General features: G+C 38.6%; 1 protein-coding gene across 1 annotated transcript in view; it reads left to right on the forward strand.

Annotated features, from left to right (window-relative positions):
* The window catches only part of Cdk17 (cyclin dependent kinase 17), a 76,011-nt gene extending 52,424 nt beyond the window's left edge, over positions 1-23,587 (forward strand). The window contains exons 4-17 of the mRNA XM_051139884.1: positions 7-140; positions 1,114-1,239; positions 4,694-4,750; positions 5,774-5,888; positions 6,761-6,855; positions 7,304-7,366; positions 9,502-9,625; positions 14,498-14,618; positions 17,204-17,301; positions 17,777-17,882; positions 19,223-19,265; positions 20,129-20,219; positions 21,243-21,320; positions 21,863-23,587. Of these exons, the coding sequence (XP_050995841.1) occupies positions 7-140; positions 1,114-1,239; positions 4,694-4,750; positions 5,774-5,888; positions 6,761-6,855; positions 7,304-7,366; positions 9,502-9,625; positions 14,498-14,618; positions 17,204-17,301; positions 17,777-17,882; positions 19,223-19,265; positions 20,129-20,219; positions 21,243-21,320; positions 21,863-21,900 (1,289 nt within the window). The 3' untranslated portion in view covers positions 21,901-23,587. The remainder of the gene's footprint in view (positions 1-6; positions 141-1,113; positions 1,240-4,693; positions 4,751-5,773; positions 5,889-6,760; positions 6,856-7,303; positions 7,367-9,501; positions 9,626-14,497; positions 14,619-17,203; positions 17,302-17,776; positions 17,883-19,222; positions 19,266-20,128; positions 20,220-21,242; positions 21,321-21,862) is intronic.
* The last annotated feature ends 3,393 nt before the right edge of the window (positions 23,588-26,980 follow it).

The raw sequence follows: 26,980 nt of genomic DNA on the forward strand, positions 1-26,980 counted from the left end.
ATACAGATATTGTTCATGAAAATCTGAAAATGGGATCAGATGGTGAGAGTGACCAAGCTTCTGGGACTTCATCTGATGAAGTCCAGTCACCTACAGGTGTTTGCCTCAGGAATCGTATACATAGACGGATCTCCATGGAGGTAACCATTTAAGAAAACGGAAATACAGCTTTGTATGCATATCTGTGTTTGTAAAGGGACATGCACCCATGTGGAGCAAGTAGATGCTCATTCGAAACAGTTCAGGAAGGCAAATGGCACTGGCACGAGAGCTGCTTCTTTGCCTTAGTGAACTTGGTCTGAATGTTGCTTTTCTCTAATTACTATCCCAAGGCAACTATGCATTAATTACAGTTTTCTTAGTCACACCTTTTTGCGTGCATGTTAAGAGGTACAAATAAACTGCAACCAGCTTGCTTGCTTTGTTAATGCCTCCTCTGTTGTGCACTATACACCCTACAATGCATTGAAGTTGTGTCTCCATGTAAAAGCAGCGTTGCTGCTCCTGCAGAGGAACCGAGGGTCAGTTCTCAGCACCCGAGTCATTCCAGGAGACCCGATACAGACAAAACATTCATACACGTAAATAAATATTAAAAAGAACCCAAACAATTAATTTCATATAAAGATATATGTTACAGTTTTATGGAAAGAGTTTTTTAATGACTTATTATTTCAGTATACTCTGCAAGTTAAAAGCTTTTGCAAAGATATTGAGCATGCTTTAAAATAAAGATTTAGAGGGCTGAAGAGATGGTTCGGCAGGTAGCAGCATGTGGCAGCAAGCCTGACAGCGTGAGTGCAGTCCCTAGAACTCAAGAGGTGGAAGGAGAGAGCTAATTTCTGTCCTCTAGTTATTGAAGTGACCATGTTCTGTGGTAGACCGCATATTTCTACATATAGAAGAATTTCAAAGTAAAGTTCAACTCAAATTTGCTAAAGAAAGTACTGAGTCTTAAACCCTTTCTGTAAAACCGCATCTGCCTTTGATTGTAGTATTTTTGCCTTAAGTAACTTTGTGACAGTAAGCAGACGCCAGTTGCTTAACACTAAAGAGTAATGTGCTTGGGCCAGTGTCTGCAGAAGCCTAATGCCCTGATGTCTTGGCTGCTAGGACTTGAATAAGCGGCTGTCGCTGCCTGCGGACATCAGGATACCTGATGGCTACCTGGAGAAGCTGCAGATCAGCAGCCCACCCTTCGACCAACCCATGAGCCGCAGGTCCCGCAGAGCCTCCTTAGTAAGTTTCTGGCCTTGCACTGTGCCATGAGGACGGCTTGTTTCCAGAGTGTGGCTTCTCCTTCTTGTCCTTCTGTCCCTCCCTTCCTTCTCTTTCTTCCTTCCCTTTCCCCTTTCACACCATTAAGCCCAGGGAATTGCATGTGCTAGGCAAGTAATGTACCATCTAGTTGTACCTGCTCTGAAATTTGCTTTTATATGTAAGTTTTCATTCACTCACTTACCTTTATTGCATTATTGTCTACATTTGTCATTTTTCCTACTTAAAGGGTGTATGGGAACAGGACTTAAGTTATATCTTATTTTCGGATGCATCTGCTGAATACATGTCCACCATATGTGCTTGATGTACCATATGTTGATAATTCTAGATTTTACAGCAGAGCGACCAGACTCTAACTTTATAGCTCAATGTATTTGTGTTGTTATCATATTCCTGGATCCAGTACCCAGATGAATAAATGAAACTTTTCTGTTTCTCTTTTCTTAATAGCCCACATTCCTCAACTTACTCATAATGCCCGCTTTCTGATAACAGAGTTTAGTTTTACACACATGGTCATACTGTTTTGATTATACTCTTTTCATACTATGATTTTTATATCTGAACCTTATTCATATTTGTTTCTAAATTATTTAACATTTTCATTATTTTCTTGGAGGAAGGGTCTTGCTAGTCTGGAATTGACTGTAAATCAGGCTGGCTTCACAGTCCACTTCACTCAGCCTCCTTAATGCTGGGATTACAAACATGTTCTGTAATATCTGAGTGTGTTTCCCACCTACTCTCATTTAATCTTTTGAACCTTATGTAGTTATGAATACATGTTGTAAAAATATGCAAGATGTTTGTATATTTATTTTACAAAGCTATGTAATGTTATTATAAAATCACAGCATGTATATAAGTTTGCAAAATGTATTTTTGTAGTTCCCTTATTCGGTTCAGTGTTAAGTCTGTGAATTTCGTCTATTTTGTTGCCTGTAGTCAGTCATAGTCTGTTCTTTCTTGTTACTGTATGGTGCACACTTGCATAAATGTACTATCCTTTGTGTGTGTGTTATATTTTATCTGTTCTCAAGTTGATGGGCTTTAGCTTGTTTTCAGCCTTCGACTATTATCAAGGAGTGTTTCTCTCACCATCCTGTGTGTCTTGGTTATGTTACTAGATCCAAAGTAAGCTGGAAATCTCCCACAGTGCTTGCTACCACTTACAAGTTACACTGTCATAGGTCGACTTAGTATAAGTTATAATTCATTTATGTATAATATTTTAATGTTTTTATGCTTTTGCTGTAAGGGCCATCAGAACAGGAATTTGCTTAGACTTTGAGAAGATATTTCTTGAGGTAATAAAGTCACAAAATAAATTATTCTCTTGGAATGAATTACCATAAAAATATTGTATTGAAATATAAGGCTTCTAGAGCTGTTTCTTATAGTTTTTATGACGCCTGTTAGTTTTTTATATCCTAAAATAATCTAAGGTAGACTCAGTGCAGATTGTGGACTCAGGAAAGCAGGGATGGCGTCTGTCTTCACTTTGTGCTCAGCACCTAGTGCTGTCCTTGGTAAATGTTGGATGAAGAGCTTTGTCTTCTGTCCTCTGAAAACTTCTGCCGGAGAATGTCAACTGCTGCTGATTGTATCTGTTGTTAATCTGTCAGTGTTCAACAGATAAAAATGCAAGCAATATTTTGTAAAAATTTCACTTAAAGATTCAGTAATTGCTATTTGAATGTAATCATTAAGTCCACTAAGTTCAAGAGTCCTTAAGGGGCTTGGGCGTGCGTGTCCTGTCCTCTGAACTAGGGTCTGACAGCCCGCTCACTAGTAAAAGCCTGTTGTCTGAATTTCTTGGCCACCAGCATGGATAGAACTCAGTAGTGATGTTCATTCTATACACTAGTTGCTCAAATATAACTTTCATAATTACAGTTTACTGTTCACTTTCTCTTCTAGACTTGTGCGTATTTTGAATTGGCACATACCCTGTATTTATAGGGTACAGTGTAGCATGTCAACACTTCGTACAGTGTGCTTTGATTAGAGTAAGGAGCATATTTATCACCAAAATGTCTATTTTTGTGAGGAATATTTAAATTATAGTAGGTATTTTGACATATACATTTATTGTCAGCTATAACTACCTTATGTATATTATGTGGTATTTAAATGTGTGTGTGTGTTTGTGAACTTGTACACATGTACATGTTTTTGTATGTGGTATATACTATTAATGTCATCCTATTTCATTCTTTAAAGAGTCATCTCTGCCATACCATTTTTTGATGTGTCTGTTATATTTTATCCTATGTGTACTTGGTATTATAGTAATTTCTACAACATTTCGTTTATATAGCTCTCAGTTTGTTGTCAGTACCTTATATAATCTTTAAAGCAATATTTTTGTCATAGTCACTACTGGACCAAATCTATTGGATGTTTCCAGGGCATGATAGCATTCATTCACTATAAAAAAAGATGAGTGAGAAAAAGTTTGCTATCCCTGAGAGGAAAACGTTCTTGGCTTACATGCACCTATGTCTCCCGTGTACCTTTCATTGCTGATGATGATATTTTTAAATACCTCAGTGGTGCTTTTCATTGTGGCTATACTACTTTGAATTTATTCTCAATGTAGTATTGTCCTCTCTGTAAAAAGAGACAAGAAAAATTCAGTGCCATTTGAATTAAAATACCTGCCTTCTAAGGATACCCATGTATAGAACATTTTGATATAGTTTCTATGACAATGGCAGTTAGCTTTTTACATCAAAGGTAATTCAGAATATGCTGTCACACACCAGGTACTGGGATATTTACTGTATTTTCTAAATTGAAGTTTTAAACATTCTTTTTGGAATGTGTTTCCATTATAATTTTACCTTATTTTTCATCATCATTGATAGTAAAATCTAAGGCCATAATACCAAGTCATACATAAGGTAGATATGGTTATAAAACATGAGTTTTCTTTTTTCTGTAAAATACTATATACTAAAAAAAAATCATTAAGAGTGAAAGAAAAATAAAGCCCACCATATGTAGTCCTTCAGTAACACCACCCGTGACTAAAAATTCTGCTTTGCTAAAACCAAATTAAGTAGTGTTGTAATGTATTTTTCAGCATGACATGTATGCATCATTATAACAAAGGCCTAAGGACATTTCTTGTGAGGAACTTCTACAGATTCGTCAGTGTTTTTAAATGCCTGTGGTACCTAAAGGTTGTAGAGGTTGTTTGTTCATTAAGAGAAGATGAGCTGGCTCTTACATAGACTATTTAAATTGTAAACTTTGATCTTTTTAAACCTTCTGATGGTCTAATATCAACTGTATTTTAAAACTTGACAGCTATTCAACAATTTCTTAATTTTAGAATAGAGTTAGACATTAAAGAAGAGGTAAAGTTCTCAGAATAGATGCTAAATTCATAATTGTTTGCTTTCAGTCAGAAATTGGGTTTGGGAAAATGGAAACCTACATCAAATTGGAAAAGCTGGGAGAGGTGAGTATATTCTTATTTAAAAAGTAAGACATTTTCTTGTCATCTAAACTCAATTAAGACAAAATTTTTGCCAACTTAGAAAAATACAGGTTGTAGATATTGTTGTCTAAAAGATTATATACCCAGTTCTGAAATGACAGCAAAACTAGATGGGATAAATACTCAGGCCTTGAAATCTTCCATTGGTTAGGATGGAATTAATATTTTTAATAGGTTTGTAATCGTTTGTTGAAGCACAAATGCTGTGCTCTCTGGGTAATGGAGTAGGCCTCTACTCGTTTACCTTTGGAGTCTGTGGCATGGAAATTGTTTAAGTTCAGAGAACTATCTTTAGAGATAAAAGTGCTTCATAAAAGGCTAGAAAATTCTTAAGGCTCTGCCTTTCTTGAGCCTGCTTCTTCTGCCTGTACTGCTGTTAATTTAAAAATAGCCTGCCATCCACAGTAAGAAAGGGCAGGAAAAGAACTTGCAAAGCCTTAAGGGAGCTTTTAAAAGGAGGCCTAACGTGCACAGATTCTGAGGGGTATGAAGGCATGGATTGGTTTTTTTATGATTGAATATTATCATTACATTTTCACTGAAAGTGCTCAGTGCCCTGTGGTTTTTTATACATCATTACCTTAACTGCCTTTGATATTAAATCCATCGATCCAGTTGTTAATCTGAAATAACACAAGAATAAAGTAAATGTATTTTTATGCTTCAGAAACACCATAGGGTGGTGGGGATTGTGCATATGGAACTAAGCTTTGCCTAAGAAAAACTAGATGAGAGGATTTAAAAAATAAGATAGAGTTTGTAATGTGCTTAGAAGTTAGAAATTGAGGTTAAGGCTCTTTATACTTTTTTTTTTTTTTTTTTTTTTTTTTGGATACAGAGTCCCAGTTTCCCTGTAGCTCACTATGTAGTCGAAGTTGGTTTCCATCTCCCTCTGCCTCCCAAGTGCTAGAAGTAAAGGCGCGCATCACCCTGCCTGGTGGCTATCACATTTAAAAAAAATGTCCTTCAAATTCTATTTTATAGGGAACATATGCAACAGTATATAAAGGAAGGAGTAAATTGACAGAGAATTTGGTGGCATTAAAAGAGATCCGCCTGGAACACGAAGAAGGTGCACCCTGCACGGCTATAAGAGAAGGTACAGCGTCTATGCAGAATGTTTAAGTCTAAATCGTTACAGTTTATAAAAGTGCTCAAGTATAGAGACAGTCAATGGCTGGGAGCCATTTTTGGATCTTGCAAATGTTAGTTTCTAAAACCAAAATATCCAACAGAAAGGGATTAGTCAATTGTATTATTGTATAGCTTATAATAAAATACTTACGAAGCTGTTAAAATCTCTGACAGATAAATATTGACCTAGAAAAATCTTATGTATTGTTATGCAGCAACCGTGGCAACTATAAATTAGCTACATCAATATATTTTACTAAATATAAGAAGCAAATAGCTTACAAACATGGCCATTTTATTTTTTAATCACACGACACATACAATGTATTCTGATTATGGTTTCCCCACACTCCCCCCGCACCAGCTCCTCCCCACTTGTCCATCCACCCAAATACACACTTCTTTTCTCTCTCTCTCCTTAGAATGCAAATACACATCTTTTAAAAAAAATAAAAAAGAATAGGACGAAAAAAAACCACACAAACGGGGAAGGGGGTGGGGCCAGAGAGCCAAAGAAAAAACACAAAAACATGTGAAGAAAAAAAAAGGCACCTTGTACTTTATGTCAGAGTTAGTCTCAGAGCTTCAAACAGTTGACAGCTAAAATATACGAAGATGCAGGGTTGTGATATTGGGGACAGTTTGAGAGTTTACAGTTTCAAACCACACCACACAACCAAAGGAGAAATCAGTACCTTCATTTTCTCCACTGTCAGTCTTGCTTTAAACTTTGGGCTTTATCTTAAACACAGTCAATTAGGTGCAAAACTCTGGGTTTTTATAAAGACTGGCTACCTACCATAGACTAAATAATTTCCTTTCTTTTTTGTTTTGCAGTTTCACTGTTAAAGGATTTAAAACATGCAAATATTGTAACCTTGCATGACATTGTTCATACAGATAAATCTTTGACTCTGGTCTTTGAGTATCTGGTAAGCATTTAATAAAATTATCACGCTGTTTTACTATAATAATAGCATTTCATATTACATTCTTCCTGATATATTTTAATATAATGCAATATTGGACCTTTTAACAGGCCCAGGGACATTGTTGTTTAATTTTTGGTATTTAAATGTGTGTGTAATGAACTCTGTATATTTCCTTAAAAAGCAACATAATTCTAAAAATGAAGATGGCACTGGGCTGGTGAGATGGCTCCATGCATAAAGTAGTTTACTGTCACAACTGCCAACCTGAGTCTCATCCCTGGGACTTACATAGAATTGGATCAGCTCCCTGGAGTTGTCCTTGGGCCTCTACATGCATGCCACAGCACACGCCTGTGCACCCCAACATATAAATAAATACATGAGTTCTCAGGTCAGTCAGCTGCGCCTTCCCAGCCGAACCCCATGGTAACGTGCTGTGTCTTTTCAGGACAAAGACCTGAAACAGTACATGGACGACTGCGGGAACATCATGAGCATGCACAACGTAAAGGTACGTCCTACGCGGGATGCTGAGCGTCGTTCAAGCACAGCTGGACCATATGGCCCAAGCAGATATGCCAGCCTCATAAGCAGTCTTCCAATGGGCGTTTTAAAGTCACTGCCCTCTAAGCATATTAAGTCAGCGTCTGTTGACAGCACTATACCTTTTAAAACTGCCCTTTGTATGGCTGCTTCATTTTAAAGGTCTTTTAAATTTTTGGCATTTTCTTTCACAGCAGTCCATTCCTTTCTATGTAGGATGGATATCCAAGTATATTCTGGATAAAAAGCAGGTAAAATAAATTCGAATGGTGGTACATACTGTGAAAGACTCTCTTAAGGGTAAATTTCATTAATATATTTAAAATAATATGTAATTATAAAATAATCAACTGGACATGGTCAGACACTTATGTTGAAAGCTGTGCTAGAAATATAGACTGTGTAATTGGAAGATAATCAATGTTTTCTTAGCATTAATTATCTAAGAATTCAAGTAATGCTGAAGAAGTTTGCTAAGCCAACCAATATCAGCAGACACTCAAAGGTTAGGTAAATAAAAGCATTTGACGTAGCTGACTTTTTAACAGTAGATGTCTTTGACCTAACTGGCATACCCCAAATTTGTCAAAGACTTATTTATGTAAATTAACAGTTCCTAGAAATCTATTTTGGTAAAAGGCAGTGTGTTGTGTATGTGGCTGAGACATTTCTAATTCTGTAGATAGTAAGTTTAACCTTTTTTCTTTAATAGTAAGTTGGTGGGTATAGAGGAAAGCCAGTCTCCGTTACTCACCAAGTGCTCTGACATGGGCTGGTCCATTGCTAACTGTGGGGCTCTGAATGGATTTCTTTTTCTTTTTCTTTTGATTTTCAACAAGGTTTCTCTGTGTAGTCTTGGCTGTCCTAGACTTGCTTTGTAGACCAGGCTGGCCTTGAACTCAACAGCGGTCTGCCTGCCTCTGCCTCCCTGAGTGTTGGGATTACAGGTGTGTGCCACCGCACCAACCTGAATGGATTTCTATGTGTTTCTTTAAGGGTTTTTTTTTTTTTTTCTATAAGGGTTTTTAATGTATATATTTCAGCTTAATTTATAATACATTATTTATGAGTAACATTTGTATATTTTTGGTCTTATTTTTTTCTACTTTTATATAGAGCAATAATTTGAAAAGAGAATAAAGAGTTGAATTGGTATAATTTGATAAAGGGTGTGAAGTCCATGGTTTTTAAGTTAGGTTCATATGGCTGCTATAAGGTAGAAAGCATCTCATTGCCTGCCTGTTAAAATTACACTTAACATTTCTTTCAAGGATAACATCTGACAGCTATTGAAATAATGATTCTGGAGTTTCAGAGCATAGAAATGCCAGCCCTGGAAACTGCTTCTCAGAAGTCATTCACGCTGTCACTCATCTTCTGCATTGTCATCTTCCGGGACCTAAAAACACCTCTGGGTCTTCTGTATGAAGACCCTCTTTTTGCTAACAACAAAGAATCAGAATGCTCTCTGCATCTTTCTTCTAAAATACACACAAGCCCTTGGCTGTTAACCTTACAGGGATCATATCCTCACCATTCAGAGTAGCACAGCGCCAGGGCCCCTTTCTGAGTCACAGTGGGTTTTGAAGGGTGCGTAGGAGGCACTGAAAGTCAAGTGCCCGGGAGGTAGATGAAGAGCTGGGTAAAGTGTTTTTATAGCAAGTAGTTTGCCAGAGCCACTCAACACTTTCTCTTCTGATACCTTGGCTCTTCTTTAAAAGCACCAATCCTGATGCCTCCTTTAAATGATACTGTGTGTGTGTGTGTGTCTGTGTCTGTGTGTGTGTCTGTGTGTGTCTGTGTTAGAAGGAGGAAATCAGTGGCACGGTTTGCTTGATTGTTACAACAAATTTTTATAATCAAACTGTAGACCTCCAACCAATGAACTGTTACTATTCAGAGTCTCATTTGCAGTATTTAGTTTCCTGGCTGTTCTTAGGTTAAAAGCTAGATGATGCTTTAAATTGAACAATAAACAATAAAATTTAGAAAGCAGCTCTAAGAGGAAAAGATGTGTCTTTAAATGGCTTTAATTACTTGATTTTTCTGTATAGCAAAGCCCGTTACATAATCGGTAAGACTGCTTTCTGTTTGTTTTTGTAGCTGTTCCTGTACCAAATTCTCCGTGGGTTGGCATATTGCCATAGAAGAAAGGTATTGCACCGGGACTTGAAACCACAGAACCTCCTCATTAATGAAAGAGGAGAACTAAAGCTGGCTGACTTTGGTATGGAGAGATACGATATTCATAAATAATTGCAGGAGGCTGAGTTAAAAAAAAAATACACCGTTGTCACAATGTGTCACCACTTGTATGCGGGTTTTGACGGTTTCTCTGTAGCTCAGAGATTATGTATAGAATGTGGGTGGATGGTTTATGATGCTTGCACATTCGTGCATGGCTCCCAGGTGTCCTCCTCAGACCTCCGGGCCTTCTGAGACTTTCCAGGGTCTCTAAAGATACAGTACAGGCTCAGACTCACACTTGCACTGCTGACTCAACAGCAGCAGGAAGTCAAGGCACTGGCTCCTCAGTGTATTCAGGGCAGAGCCACGTGCACTCTTCACTGCTGATATTTTAGGTAAATTTGTCGATTATCCTTGGGGTGTTTAATGTTGCAGCAAAGTTTATTTTCCTAAATCTTCAGCCTAGAGTGTTAATTGTTTACAGTATTTCCTGTGATAAAATGAGGCACATACATAAACATATTGACCCCACACAGAAACAGTGCTAATCTAAAGAGAAAGGGTGTTAGGGGGTTCTTTTAAAAAGAAACACCATTTTACAAGGGCCTTATTATCTAGATATTATCTGATAGTTGGGTTTCCTAAAAATGCACTACTGTCCTTCAGGCCTGAGTTAGGCAGCCTTTTGGTGAGGTTTCTGCGTGTAGCTTCCCTGCCACTTCTGGGAGGTTTTTCTCAGGAGACGGCTTGCCCTCTAGCTCTTCAGTCTTGCCACCCCGGCTTTGGAGATGTTCCCTTAGGTGCAGGACCTGTGCTGTAGACGGATGTGTCAGGGGGGCGGGCACCACGCGATCACTTGTTCTCTGCATTTTTATCAGTTGCAGATTTTTTGTAACGGTCTCCATCTGTTGCAAAGACAAGTTTCTTTGGTGCGGGGTTAGAGCCTCACTCACGTCCCTGTGGGTCTAAGGAGAAATATTTAGAATGCAGTTAGGAACTGCGCTGGCTTAGCAACGTGTCAGCTACAGGTTCTTCTCCAAGATCCGTATCATGCTAACCTGCAGTTAGTAGTGCATGCTAACATGTCTATGTACACAACTGTGTATGTGTGTGTGTGTGTAATACACAATTAAAGAAGAAGACCATGAATTGAGATCTGAAAGAGCAAGCATGGGAGGAGTGTATAACATGGGAGGAGTTGGAAAGGAAGAGGGAAAGTTACGTAATTATATCTTAATTTCAGAATATTTAAAAATGAATTGCCATCTTAGTAAAAACATTTAAGTTAATATTATATACTTGTATGTAATTCAGTATAACACAAATAAATAAATATGTAGGTAAGGTAAAAAAAAAAAAAAGGAAATGACCAGAAGTATTTTTTGTCAGTATTATTCAAGTTGTCAAACAAAATTTAGAATTTGAAATTTTGTATCTGCTACTTTGACTTTATTTACTAACTTGCTGATATTTAGAGATAATACAGAGTGAGAAATATGAATTTTTTATATTCTGAAGAAATCTATAGCTATGTATAGCATGTAACTCACAGACCAGTATTTCCTCAGTTACCAGGGACTGATGCTGTAGAATTGTGTGGAGAGAAGAGGCGGTTAAAGCCCTGGGTGGGGGGACAAGGAGCTGTGACAAAGGATGAGAAGGTCACTGGTGCAGTCTCAGTTACCATGCAAGTTTTTACAAAAATCACATCCTCTCTGGCTCCAGATGGCCACGTAAGATGGGCCCTGCTTTAGAGGAGGCTCTAGGGTGCGTCTCCTTTCCCACTTGGTATTTGCTGGATTTACTCTTGTCTTATGTGTATGACACATTTGAATGCTGTCCTGCATATGCTGTGATATGTCACAGCACATCAAATGCAGAAAGAAGACATGGAATCCAGTTGTTCTTTATTCACATAAAATTTAAAATAGTTAATAGAAATGTAGGGCCATTCTTCCCCCCCCCCCTTGAAAAATAACATTTTATAAAGATGTTACTGGAGACAGCCTCTTGTGAGTGGTGGGCGTGTGAGGTTGGAGCTGTGTTTTTTTTGAGTCTCACATTATCCTCAAACTCAGCGTCATCATCTTGCCCCTGTCTCCTGCATTGTGACACTGTAGGACAACACCGCTGCCCATGATCAAGTCTTGTTTCTAATCTGTAAATAAGTGCCTTCCCGTTTCCTCAGCTTTAGCTTATAAATACGGTAAGTGTCAGTGATCTGTGGACATAAAAGCACTTGGAGGCTTTAATAACCTTGAGAAACTTATGCCAGATCCTGAGACCTAGATGCCACCCCAAAAGCCACCCACACCCACGCCCACCACGATTCGTCTGGTTTTACAGCTGCACAGTGACTTAACTAGTAGTTGTATGTCCCTTTACTAATCTGATTTTATGGGATTTGACAATGAAGTGCAGTGATATGCTCTCTGCCCTTAGGAAATTATATATATATATATATATATATATATATATATATATATATATATATATATATATATATATATATATATATATATATATATATATAACACTTTGTAGTGTAGCTTTGAATTTTTGTGTTAATATACTTAGAATTTGCATATTTTAATAAATTTAGTTTGTATATGCCAATACAGTTTCTACAGTTAGCAAGTATAAATTTTCATAAGTTATGCTAGCTTTACTTTAGTACCGTTTAACACACTCCACAAATAGGAGATTTTCAAGCTTTCTGTTAGTGGCAAGTTAAAAACTCACTCTTACTGAATAGTGAACTTGCCCCAGCTGGTCATGGACACCTGTTAGTACTTTATCATTTGCTTGAAAGGGATTTGCTCTTCGGCTGCCGAGGTTCAAGGAGATGCTACAGGCTAATTTCCTGTGCTTGTATAGATCACACAGCCACTGGAGCATCGTTTATGGTGTTTTCCCTATAATTGTCCCCGCCGCTCCTTCCCCTCTCTTTCTCTGCCAAGCTGCTTCTATTCCTCCTTACCCTGAATCCAAAAAGAATGTCAGTGACAGAGAAATCATGCAAAGGGTTTGTTAAAGGCCATGGGAAATCTTTTATCTCTGAATGCTTTGAATTTAATACTTTAAAATTTTGCTTTTAACCTCCACAGAGAAAGAAAGCAAATTTCATAGTACAATCATGGTTCTGCTGTTCAGCATTTATTCTTTTTTTATTGGTTTCATGGTAAATACATGAATGGCTTCACCTAATGAGTATAATCGAATTCTTCCTTTTTTGTCCTTGGCGGTGCTGCGGATCAAAGTCAGAGCCCTGGGTGTGATAGGCAAACACTGTTTCTGAACTACATCTCTACCCTTTGTGGGTTATTCTTGATGCTGGGGGTAGTCAAGCCTTGCACTTGGGAGGCAGAGGCAGTCGGATCTCTGTGAGTGCAAGGCCAGCCTGGTCTATATAAATAGCTAGTTCTCTGTTACACAAAGAAACCCTGTTTCAAAAGATGAAAAAAAAAATTCCATTATTATGATTAATAAAATTCAGGTACTTAATAAATACAAGCAGAAACATATACTTCCATTAATCATAGAAAATGACTCAAAACAAATACTATATCATGGTTAATTTGGGAAGGGATTGCTTGTAATTTCATTTTTAAAAATACTGAAATTTTATTTTGGAATCATGAGCCTTACAGGTTGAGGATCTCAATTCAGAGCAGGAGAGTAAAGGACTGAGGAAGTTGTAACTGGTGGTTTGCTTTAATGGCCTGAGTTTTAGCAGATTTATAGTCTTGTCATCTATAACCAGTTCTTAATATCAAGTACAAGGTGACACACGCCTTTAATCCCAGCACTCAGGAAGCAGAGGCAGAGGCTGAGGCCAGTCTGGTCTACATAGTGACTTCCATGGCTATGTAGTGGCTCTCTGTCTTTAAAAAAAAACAAGGAAAAGGAATCAGAGAGCTGCCCTACTTCTTGTTAATTGCCAAACTGTGTGGGACAATAATGTAGTGGACATGACTGTGTCAAACTGGAATGCTGGGGCAATAGAGTCTATGCCAGGGTAACAGTTTGTAATTAAAATAGTGTCAACACCACACTGACATAATGAAGGTCAAATTACCATTTTATGACATTTTTCTTATTTAATATTTTATCAAGATACATAGTTATGCATAACAACAGTCTTAGCTTAAGTACCCTTGTTACGTGAAACAAAGTGTATGGTAAAAGTAAGATTATCTTTCTTCAGATTTAAACTTAGTGACATAATTCAGAGATTTAGGGGTTCTAACTCTGCACCAGTGCAAAGCAGGAAGTGTGTGAGCCACTCTGTGTTCCTGGGCTCAGTGTAGTCCTCCTCTGGTTGACAAGGCAGACATTTGTTTACAGCAGTTGCTGTTATCCCAGAGCATCAAGGCCCCTTACTCTGAAGTTACTCATATCACTTGAGACAGTAAAAAAGGCTGAGTGCTGAATTTTATTCCAGGCTAGTCTCCAAATAGGTTCCGGGAAATTGGTCATGGACCAATTTTTAATTTTTTAAAAATGGAATAGCAAACAAATGTGGCATTTGAGTTAAAAGGTGATAGATAGCTTATCGCTGTAGCAAGTAAATTATAGTGTCATTGACCTGTTTTGGGTTAATTCTAGTCAGAAATAATTCTAGCATCATGACTCATCCACAGACAGAAAATATCTTAAGTTTCAGTTAACTCAGACACCGCACCAGCTTAGTCTCTTGTTGTGTAATTACTGCTTAGTTTAATTATATAATACTGACTTGGCCCAGAACCACATGCACTCAACAATCTGTAAAACTACTTTTGTGAAGTTTCAAGATACTGTGTAGTCGGCACCACTTCAAATGGGTCATGGTGACGCTAGGCGCTAAGAAATTTCATGTATTAATGGCTCTCAGTATATTTAATTCTTCTGTTTTCTTCTCTCCATAAAGGACTAGCCAGAGCCAAGTCAGTTCCCACAAAGACCTACTCAAATGAAGTTGTCACACTATGGTATCGGCCACCCGATGTGCTTCTTGGCTCCTCAGAGTACTCCACACAGATCGACATGTGGTAAATATGTAGAGACGCCGTTGCCGTTTATAGTTCTGAAAGAGCATAGCTATTAACAGGGCATACTGAAAAATTTGATTTTTAAAGAGTTAGTGTGTATATGAGCACAGATTAACAGTTGAGGCATGGAGCCGGTATAGTGGCTCGTGTCTGTAATTCCAGCACTCAGGGAGGCAGAAACAGGCAGATCTCTGTGAGTTCAAGGCCAGCCAAGTCTACAAAGCAAGTCTAGGACAGCCAAAGATACACAGAAAGGCCGGACGTGGTGGCACGCGCCTTTAATCCCAGCACTCGGGAGGCAGAGGCAGGTAGATCGCTGTGAGTTAGAAGCCTGCCTGATCTACAAAGAGAGTCCAGGACAGCCAAGGCTACACAGAAAACCCTGTCTCAAAAAACAAAAAAGCAAAACAAAACAAAAAAAGAATTGAGGCATGGAAATCAAACTATTTAGATTTAATTATCAAGTCTACACTAATATAAGACTCACCGCCTTATTCATGTTCTGAGCCTGGGCCTTCATTTCCTCATTGAAGGAGGTAGACACAGTAATAATAAAGTTCTGTAGATAATATTAAGACTGAATGAGCTAATACGCAAAGAACACTTTTTAAAAGGGCATATGACATGTAGTAATTTCAAACAGGTATTGTTTTAATATGTAAAATATACCTACTTTAAGTTGGTCTAAAAATTAATAATTAAAAATTCAAAGATCTCTTACACATTATTATGTGTGTGTGTGTGTGTTATGCATGTATGCACACCTGTACATGTATATGTATATGGAGGCCAGAAATGAACATGAGGCGTGTTCAGTTATCACCTTTAAAATAATTTATTTATTGTTTGTTTGTTTGTTTATTGTCTGTTTGTTTATTGAGACAGTCTTTTACTGATCCTGCATAGGCTAGCTGGCCAGCGAGACCTGGGATCTATCTGCATCAGCCCTGTAGCGCTCGTGTACACAGGTGCTGAGAATCAGGCTCAGGTTCTCATGCTGTGCCCGCCGAGCCCTCTCCGCAGCCCGTGCTGCTCTGTGCTTGTTGCCGACATAGTCACTGCCCGTGGACTAAACTACGTTTTCTTCATTCAGTAGTTACAGATTTCTATAAACTTCCTTTTCCAACCTAATTCCGCCTATTTCTTAACACAAACGTTCTCCATTAACAAAGTTGTTCCACTTGCTGTTCTTCAAAGTTAGCTTGACTCTCCCAGCTCTCTGCCTGGTGCTCGGCCTGGCCCACCCGTTTGACGTGGGTCTCTTCACACGGCAGGATCCATGCAGAGTGATTGCAAACCACTTGCCACCAGTCCCTGCCTGTGTGCCCTGGCCTTCACAGACAGGCCCTGCCCCTGCATCACGGCTGGCTCTATTATGCGCTCCTTATGTCTTGAGGAGTTCAGTTATCGTTTTTCTTATTGTCTTGAGCAGTTGCATGTAATCTCCTTCTGTAGGACATTTCTTTTCTTAATTTCTGATAAGATATGTAGAAGGTAAAGTGTATAACTTGAGCCAGTCTAATTGCAGTTTTGAGACACTAAGGTCTTTACATTGTTACACAACTGTCTCCGCCATCCAACTTCAGAACTTCAGAACTTTTTACTCTTTCAAACCCAAATTTTGCCCGTTGGATTAGACAAGGCATTGCTCCTTTTTATTTGGTCTGTGGTAATCAGCACTCACCTTGTCTCTGACAAGAAGTACCTGTTGCAGTCTCTTGTCTTTTTGTTACTGACATACTCGGCTTTTCTCACTGCCCATGATGTCTTTAAGCTTCATCAACACTGCATATAGTTGGTGTCCATAACGTACTGTGTTTATACAGCACATTTTGTTGACTTGCTCATCAATGATAGGCGCTTGAGTTTCTGCCATCTGTCACCTGCTGTGAGTGATGGTACTATGACTGTAGATGTCCACATTGCTTCAAGATGCTGCCTTGAGTGCTCTTGAATATTTACCTAAAAGTAAAATTGCTGGGTCATAGCACTTCTGTCTTAAAATGTTTAAGGAACCATCGTATTGTTTTCCATTCCTGTGTGCCATTTTATTTATAGTGTGATAATTTCAATTTTGTGTGGTTTTACTGGCTGTGAGACCTACTATGTCTTGATCTTACATGTACCATACAGTTTCTAACTGATGACGTCTGTCCTCTGAGCCTTTCTCCGCCTTCGCCCTCTCTTACACGCAGCAGCAGAGCACGCTGCTGTCGTCACTGCTTCCTCCCTCAGTCCTGACGCTCTCATTCACTTCTCTCTGTCCTGTCACTGCCACTGTCACCTCCTAGGCCACCATATAAAAGTAAGCACCCATCACTATTAAGTATTGTTTTATTCTTTGAGAATCTCACATAAAAACTAGACATTTCAAGTGGGGAAATGGATTCATAACATGGAAGTTGAGGTGGTAAATTAGGTTTAAAAATATCTTTGCAGAAAATTTTCTGGTAGGCTGGTCTAAAATGCTCTAGAAAGACAATCTTGAGAAAAAAATATTCTCATGCTACCTAATACGTGGATTGATTTTTTGTTTTCTTTCTTTCTTTCTTTCTTTTTTTATTTATTAATGATGCATTTTAAAGGGGAGTTGGCTGTATTTTCTTTGAAATGGCTTCTGGAAGACCGCTGTTCCCAGGGTCAACTGTGGAAGATGAACTGCACTTAATATTTCGACTACTAGGTGAGAAAGGAGCCTTTTCCCATGATTCACACCTGCAGTTGACCGCTTAGGTTAGTTAGGACTGTGTCTGTAAGGCATGTGTGTGTCCATGCGTGTGTGGCTCTTACAGCAGGAACTTCCAAGGTAACTCCTCATTCAGCTTCACCTGATAGAGGTTTCCTGTAAGAAGATTTGACCTCCTACAGATGATTAGCGACTCTTCCTAGCATAGGTGGTGCCATGTCGGTAGAAAGGGACTTTATCATATTTATGGCGTAACGGCATAGTCCACCAAAGCCACACGTACATATGTGGTATCCCTACACACACACACACACACACACACACACAGAGTCATTTTAATTTCAATGGAAATAGTTATGTTGTTTAATGAAAGTATATTGTTCTTTAGGGCATTTTCTTAATTATGCCTGTTGATATATGTTTGCACATACATAATTTAAATGCTTATCAGGAATGTATTCTTTTAATTCAGGAACTCCATCTCAGGAAACGTGGCCAGGTGTTTCTTCAAATGATGAGTTCAAGAACTACAACTTCCCAAAATATAAGCCACAACCTCTCATTAACCATGCACCCAGGTACTTTTTTCTTAAGCGGAAAGGGCCAGCCTCGTGTGGCTCAGTAGATGTGTTTGATGAGCTCACACAGAAAGGCTCAGGGCTGACACAGGGCGGTCTTCACAGTGTGATGTGCGTTAATTCAGTTTACTCCTTCTTTTGACATAAATTTAGAAATCAATGGCCAAGAATCACCAAAGTATTTCAGTAGAACCAAGCTGCAAAATGAATATAGGATGCATATATTGGAATTCTAGAGCTTACGTATGAAGGCCATGATAACACTTCTGTTTAGGAATCGATTGGCTATGTCATTGGTCTTACAGCCCTTGTTACTCAAGTTTTATGAACTTAGTACTTTAAAAAAATTTTTCTTTTTAATTTGTTCACTTTACAACCCAATTATAGCCCCCTCCCTCGTTATCTCCCGGTCCTACCCTCCCTTCCTCCCCTAGTCCTGAGAAAAGGGAAGCCATCCTCCACTAACACCTGACCCCAGCCTATCAGGTCTCATCTGGACTGCCTGCATCCTCTTCCTCTGAGACCTGGTGATCAACACGTGGGCACCAGAGTCCATGTCAGAAGTAGTCCCTACTTCCCATACTATGGGACACACAAGGAGACTGTGCTGCCTGTCTGCTACATCCGAGCAGCGGGTCTAGGTCCTCACCATGCATGGTCCTTGGTTGGTACCTCCCTCCTCTGCCCGGACTTGTTGCCTCCATTGGTCTCCTTGTGGAGCTCCTGACCCCTCCAGGTCCTTCTGTCCCCCAACTCTTCCATAAGACTCCCTGCACTCCACCCCAAAGTTTGGCTGTGAGTTTCAGCATCTGCTTGGATCCCCTGCTGGGTGGAGTCTTGAACATAATACTTTACAGTAGTCATTGCTTATCAAGCCATTCTATGTAATTTTGTTGATGGCTTGTCTGTATTTTGAACCCCACTGGTAAATTTTGGGGTCACTGTCTCAGTGTTTTCACCTATATGCTAGAACAGTGATATTTGTGGTGTGCCTGCCTTCATTGGCACACTGAATATTTGTGCCCTATTTAAACTTTCCGTATAATAGAGGTTAGTTTGTTTGGGGATAGAATGCTAATTTTAAAATTTTTATAATGTTCATTTTTCTTTAGTATTGAAATTTTTAATGAAGTTCAGTTATTTATGATTTATTTTCAAGTAACTGGCAAGATGCATCTTTTAGACTAGAACAGATTTGGGTCTTTGGCAGCAGTATGAGGAGTTATTTTAAGGCACTTAAGTTTGGCAAATAGAAACATTTAGAAAATAATTTTATCTGAAGAATTTCTATCAGCTGAGATAAAAGAGTAAATGGACTTTGTTTTTTTTTTTTTTTCTAGGTTAGATTCTGAAGGAATTGAATTAATAACAAAATTTCTTCAGGTAAGTCACATCTTATTTTATAAGTGTTAAATGGATCATTAAGTGTCACTTTACTCATAGGAAAAACAGAATCAATAATAACGCCCTCAAATGCTGTTAATGACAGTATGATTATTTACGGTGCTTTCTAGAATGTTTCAGCAATGTTTCAGCCAGCTCAGTCATGTTCTTTGCAATTCATGCTCGTATGTTCCCTTCCTTCTTGCACTTGCTGCCTGGCAGGATGCTGCACTTCCAGATATCACTCTCACTGTACTGCAGGGCAGGAAGAAGAGGGAGAATAGGGTGGCATCGCCACATTAACTTGCTTACATCTTGAAAGCAAAGGCTTTTTCCAAGTCTCCTTGGCCAGAGCATTAATGGTAAAAGCAAAACAAAACAACCCAGAAAGGCTGTGAACTGGGGCATTAGCCTCAGCTTGGAGCAGCCATGGTTCGTGTGGTGTCTGCTGGGGTTGGAAGTGTGAGTGTCTTGAACAAGCCTAAGCTGTATGATCCAGGAGGAAAGAGCAGTGGGACTCATCTGCCGAGGGTGTCTGTAAAAGCTTTGGGCATATTTCCACCAGTACATTGCTGCTCACAAAGAAAAATAACATTAAAGGTTAACTATTGTAATTTTTCATCACCAGAAAAGTATAAGGAGTCTAATTTTCTGTTAGGAGGCTTAACTAAGAAATGTGGGATTGAGATAGGATTAGCTCCATACTTTGAGTGTTTTGGGAGTACTCAAATTGATGCTAGAAAACTTGTCATATTAAGTAATCAAGAACTTTCAAAAAATAGTTCTAAATGCTAATTTATCCTTCAGCTTTTTACAGTAATTAGAAAAAAGGGTAATGAATGAGGTCTTTGCTTTTTTCACAGTATGACTCTAAGAAAAGGGTTCCAGCTGAAGACGCCATGAAACATGCGTACTTCCGAAGTCTGGGACCGAGGATCCACACTTTACCAGAAAGTAAGGGGCTCTCAAGTCTGTCCCTTTTCTCTTCATTTGTCTAGGACTGAGGATTGGAAGGCTTAGGAAGTTAGAAAGAGATGGTGGTTGATTTTTATGCCTAAAATTTTAGTCCTTTTTTGTAATCAGATCGTAATTTTTCTAAGGAAGGTGTTTCTTGTCTGTCTCTTAAAACACTGAGCATGCTGTCTCTACTCACTAAGAAATCAAAATATTTGAGTGTGAATCATTAATTTTACTTGATGACATCATCTTTAGGTGTAATTTGGTTCAATTCCTTTGTTAAAAGAGGATTTCTGGAGTGGACAGGTGGCTCTGTGAGTAGAGTGCTGCTATACAAGCCTGTGGACCTGTGTCCACATCCCAGCCCACACCTAAAGGCTGGGCCCTGGCACACACATCTGTAACCCCGTACTTGGCAGGGTGTAGATCCCAAGAGCTCACCGGCCAGCCTCGTCAAACCAGCATGCACGCGTGCACGCACAAGCGCGCGTGTGCACACACACACACACACACACACACACACACGGTTTTTTATAAAGATTAGTGAGGCACAGTCAAAATACAAGATGTTTGCTCATAAAAGGGCATTTTCTTCCTGAGAAGACACAAAGATAGTTTTCCTTTCTTGTGGCCACTCTGGCTGTACTAGCCCGAAGAAAGTAGTCTATTATCAAAACCACTAGAATAGAACATTTCCCAGGCCTGAGGTAATGCTTTAATTTTGTTCATGCTGTCTTAAATTAGTCTACTGTTACTTTAAAATGGAATGAATGGGGAAATAAAGGAATGCTTCGAAACTCAGCTGTGAAAGCCGTTCTTAATTCCTTATTCTCCCTCTGCTAGGTAGCTGAGGTTCACGTAACAGTCAGCAGCAAAACCTAGTAGAGAACCCCACAAGAGATGGTCAATATTGAATCATTGGTTTTTTTTTAAAATAATTACAGCTGATATAGATTTGTCATTACATCTGGTGATTTCTTTCCTTTTTTTCTTTTTCTTATTTTGGTCTGTTCATTTTAGGCATATCAATATTCAGTTTGAAAGAGATTCAGTTGCAAAAGGACCCGGGTTTTCGAAATTCTTCCTATCCAGAGACAGGTGTGTTTGTCATAAACCATTTCACGTGTCGGTCATGAATTTTTGCGTGGAACCAAGCCTTGGGTTTACAGTTTGATCAGTAAACTTATTGATGTTAAAAAAAAAAAAAAAAAAAAAAAAAAAAAAAAAAAAAAAAGCAATGTACAGTGCATCCCACAACTCTGTATGTTTAGAATTGCACATACCGCTCTGTATGACTTGGGCAGCTCAGTTAACCTTCAGAGGGATCAGGGACCACTGACTGCAGATGGCGCAGAGACCTTTTACAAGCGGCCTGGCTTGATCACTGCACACGCCATCCCTGGTACCTGAGGCAGAAGACACCCTTGTGCTTGCCTAGTCATCAGGCTCATCACTTGGAAGCCTAGAAGCTGTAGACTGACCCCGTCGACACGAGGGTCACTTAAGACAGTGCTGATCACTCTTACCGTGGAATATTAGCATTTGCTGGTGGGAACGTTAGCTTCCTAGAGTCACCAAGTACTGTATGTGGGATAAAAACTGAACCTTGAACTGCCTCATAAGATGACTTTATATTTTAGGACATGGGAAGAACAGAAGACAGAGCATGCTCTTTTAAGTCTGGTAACATGGTTTCAAGCCCAGCCCCAGCCTTTCTTATCAGCCATGGACTCAGAGCTGAAGGCAGTTATTTCTTGTGCTGGACTTGGGATCTCCGTGTGTCTACACTGTCCTCTTCACAGTGGAGTCTTTTTATTTCAGACCTACAGATTGTTTTTATATTTGTTGTCACAGTGTGACAATTTTTTTTCTTTTTTTGTACAGTTGGTTTTAAGGTCTTCTCTGCCAGCAGAGCCAGTACGTTACAGCTATCAGTGTGACTGTAGCTGCAGATTTGTGCAGGACTGAGAAACACAGTGCATTATTTATTGCGGAATCATTGCTGCTACATAACTGCTGTCTGTTAATTTAACACAACAGTTGAATGCCTGAAGAAGTTGCAGTGGCTTTATTATATGTGAACGCATCGGTTTCTCCTCACAAGTTGTTTTACTGCTGCATTTTTTGTTTGTTTGTTTGTTTTTAAAAATTAAACTGCAGTGTTTCCTGGAATATATTTAGCTTTGCTTAGCAGTAAAATAAGTGAGCCGTCTTGAACACTCAAGTTCGTGCTGCATATAATTTCTTAGGAACATTGGCCAATCGAGTAGCTGAGACGTTGACAGCACAGTGTGTTTAGGAAGCATGCAATTCGAGAGTTGATTCAAGCAAGTGAATACCAGACGTTTTTGGGTTCTCACATTAGACACCAGTGAACTAAAACACCAAGTTTTTTTATTTTTTAACCTATTCCTCATCGTAGAAATGTCTACTGCATATTTGTGTGCTACTACGCTTGATTAACTCTTATTACACTGTGCTTTTAGTTAAGGTTTAACCATAGAAGTCATTCAAACAGGAAAGGCCTTGCTGCTGTTTGTCTTAAACACATTTCTTTTATTAGATGATACTTCATTTGAGGAACAGTTTCTTTCATTTGGGGGCTGTGTGCGTTTCAATAGCATTCACTTGGAATCAGCTGAAAGCTGTACTATGTCTTTAAAATGAGCCATGATAAATTAGAAATGAGAAATAAGAGCCCAGAGGACTGCTCTAAAGCATTGTGGGTATTATCTGCTCATCAGAGACACTAACTAGTGTAACTTGAATTATGCATCTCCTTGAACGTCGCAGACACTTTGGTGTTGATAACAGTGTTTTAGGCATTTGTGTTCATTCTTAAGGACTATTGGTTAGTGCATCTTACAACTATAAATCTTAATTGGTATATTTTTAAATGGTCATGTAAGTTTTTGCCTTATATCATGAAAATAGTTATAACTTAATTTTCGTCCTGCCATTCACTGTAAACATTCAGGGTCCTCTCATTTCTGTTCAGGAAATCCTGTAGTTTATTGTTGTTATTTAACAGTATTAAGTGAGTTTTTGTATATTTCCTTTTAACTTTATTTGTGAATAGTGATTGTGGCATGTTTGGGGATGTTATTTTAATATTTCATGATACTGAAATTTTAATTTTTAAAAAAAGTTCTGCAAGAAACAGATTCATGTGTAATGGTGACTATTGGACCACTACTGCTTTTCACATTTGTCAACTGGTTTTATGTTAAGCCCTGTAGCCTAACTGCTGTTATTTCTAACTGACAGACATGTATTAATATTGTACTTTGAAGGTTATAAATATTATGTGAAAATTCCTTCATTTTGTTTTGAAATTTATAACTAAATCTCCGTGTTATATAAAATGTGATTTTGTTGAGTCACTGTTCTTTCTTGCGGAAGAAAGGTGTGCACACTGGGGTCATTTCTTTTTGTGGTGTCACTGTAAAGTAACGAGCTCTCACTGCGCTGACAATGACAGCTGCTTTGTGTTTGTGCCGACCATTTGGTTAGCCAGCTCTCATGCAATCTGGTGATACAGTGTTCCTTACTTATTAAGTATCAGATTTGTCAACTTGATTTGCAAATTGACTATAGTTTCTTGTCAGAAAGTTTGATTCTTGGATATAAAAAGTAAAGAGCTACGTGCAGTTGCTATTGAAAATTCTTTCTAGGGAGTCTAGGGACCTTTGGTTGAGAAATTCAGTAAGCAAATAGGCATGTGTAGGTCGTTTTTGTTTGTTGACATTTCAGGATCATTGAGATCCTGGAAACTGCAGAGAAGATACTTCAAACATGAAGGATTGACCTGGAGTTCTCACAAGCCCCTAAGCTGACAAGAGTTCTGAAGGTAAGTGGTGCTAGGTCACTCTCAGCGGCTCTAGGTCTCCACTTGGGCATTTTATCTGTTTCCATGACACTTTATATTGTTTCTTCTTCACCTCTTTATTGGCATTAACTGCACTCTCAGTAGGTCGATTACATTGATTTATTTCCAAAATTGTCTTACTATTTCAGCGATTGAAGTCATTAAAAATTAATTCTATTTTGTCTCCCAGGCCTCTCATGACTACTCGTCTACTTCCTGTATCTGTGAATTTCCCTGTAGATATGTCCTGTATGTACAAGCATGCCATCTTTGTACTTTATGTCTGCATTATTTCTTTCAACATAATACTTTCAGAGTTTCTCCTCGTGGCTGACCCACGTTCTCTTGTGACTGAGCAGTGTGATACTGCTTCAGTGGGTACTGGTGTCCACTTGTTTGAGGTCCTGTTTCCATCTCTTTGGAGAGTATTGACGCTCAGAGTAAAACTGCTGGTCAGCCATCATCCTGTATTTTTTGAGAAGCCCCCAAGCTGCATTCCACAGCAGCTGCACTATTTTAAATTCCTAGCGATGTGTGGGAATCCTTTATCCTTCAAGTACTGTTGTTGTCAGCGTCCCTGTGTTCACTCTAATATTCATGAAGACATCGTTCACTGTGGACTGTATTTACATTTAGTAAGGATTATCCATGAGTGTCTTGGGTTGAGTTTTGTTTTGTTTTGTCCAACTGCTTTGAAAAAAAGTTAGTCACATAAAAAATTTGCCAGTTTTAATAATAAGGTTGTCTTTTTGTAGTTGAATTGTAAGAATTTTTTATGGATTCTTAATCTGTCCTTACAAAGCACATGATTTTCAGGAGGATTTACTTTCTCCTGCTCTGAGTTTTCTTTCCCTTTCCTGAAGATATCCTTGTGAGGCCTAAGAGTTTTCCTTTCATATCTTTGATTTTGTTGCCAGTGCTTTTGGTATCAGATTTAGAAAACCTGTTGTCAGTGTTCCAAGATTATAAATATTTTCCCCGATCTTTTCTCTTAAGATTTTAAGGTTTTAGTCTTAAAGTTATGTCTCTGTATATCCAACTCTATACTTTTGAGTGGAATAGTCATTTTCCAACGCCATTTCTTGAGAAGGCGCCCATACTGAATGGTCCTTATTTCTGGGCCTCCGTTCTACATTGCCAGTTGTGTTCAAAGCTCTCATTCGGCCAGATACCATGGACTCTTTTCACGCCAACTGAAGGAAGAACAACAGGTAGCCCTATGCCGTCAGTGAATTAGCAGGTCATCAGACCAGTGCTGAGTTTTGGGGTACTGGCAGAGCTGTGGCTCTAATTCCAAGAGTTTGAGGTGGTGGGACCCAGTGTTCATACCAGGGTGCCTTTGGAAATATGTGTCATGAGAGTCCCATGTCAGGTGCCAGAATGTTCAAAGTTATTTTTACAAAACTGTGTGTGTTTCTCAGTTTCTCTCTTAACCCAGCTAACACAGAAATAATTAAGACTCCTTTATATTTGTTTAATAATAATAAGCTTCACAACACAAAGCTGATCAGTTATTGCTCTATTCTTAACCTTCTAAACTAATCTGATTTCCTCCCAACATAAATCTCATAGACACTTGTACTTTGTAGCTTTCTGGCACCTCTCTCCTGAGGTCTCCTGGTCCTCATTTCCTGGCTGAGTCTCACTTCCTCCTCTAACTCCTCCTCCCCTGGCTGGCAGGAAATCAGCCCTATTCTACCCCCTGCTCAGTGATTGGCTGTAAGCTGCTTTATTAGCATATCAGGGTACAATTGGGGAGCAGTGTTTACACAATTGAGACAGGAAATTCTCAGAACAAGGATTGCAACCAGATATGCAAGGTACAGAAATCAACATTTGAATTGCATAATAACTTTATGCCCATATTCCTATTAATTCATCAATCTATAGTCTAGCCGTTCAGATATTACCACACGGTTTTGTTCAGTATAGCTATTTTGGGGGGTAGGGGTAAAATTTGAAATCAAATTTGAATTAAGTTATCCAACAGATGTGTCCAGCCTTTTGACAATTATAACAGGATATGATTATCTACAAAATTCATACTTGAGAGCTGCACAACCAGGTTACATAAAATGAATTGCAAAAAACAAAACAAAACAAAAAAAACTCTTTAATTTTTCTCAGCAATATTTAGTAGTTTTTAACATACAATTATTACTCTGGGTTAGCTTTCTTTGTTTCTTTTTTATTTTTCTCATAGCTAGTGCTTGGAAGCACAGATGATCTTGTTTTGATTTTTGTAACTTCCAACTTTGATTTTGTTGCCTTTAAATTTTTTTGTCTATTCTTTAGGATCTTCTACATACAAAATTACATCACCTGAAGGAAGACATAGTTTGACTTTTTTCTTTATAATTTGAATGCCTTTTCTTTTCTTCCTTTTTTTCCTGTGTTCTTTTTAATCGATCTTTTAGACTTCCAGTACCGAGTAGTGAAAGAAGGTCACTAACTTGTGTTCCTGGTCTTGGGGGAAAAGTCTTGAGACCTTCACCAGCCATGTACAGCTAGCCGTGGGTTTTGCATATAGCCCTCATCTTTAAGGCACTTCCCTCCATTCCTAGTTTACTGAGTATTTTTATCATGGTAGGTTTCTGGGGTTTTGCTTTGTTCTCTAAAGCTTTTTTTTTTCTGTCACCTTTGATGATCATGTTGTTTTCTTCATGACCTTGATCGATTTTTATATGTTAAATCAACACTGCACTTCTTAGAAAAGCCCCCATTGGTGATGAATTAAAGTTTAAGCATCCTTTGTGAAAATGTTTGAGAACAAAAGTGACTCCAATTTCAAGGAAGTTTTCCCTTGTTTGGAATGTTTGCATAGCCTGTGGTAGCTGAACATCCCTGCTTCAAAATTATGAAATCTGAAGTGGTACAAAGCCTGAAAATG

The sequence above is a fragment of the Acomys russatus genome, chromosome 31, assembly GCF_903995435.1.
Source record: "Acomys russatus chromosome 31, mAcoRus1.1, whole genome shotgun sequence".
In the NCBI taxonomy this organism is placed as follows: domain Eukaryota; kingdom Metazoa; phylum Chordata; class Mammalia; order Rodentia; family Muridae; genus Acomys; species Acomys russatus.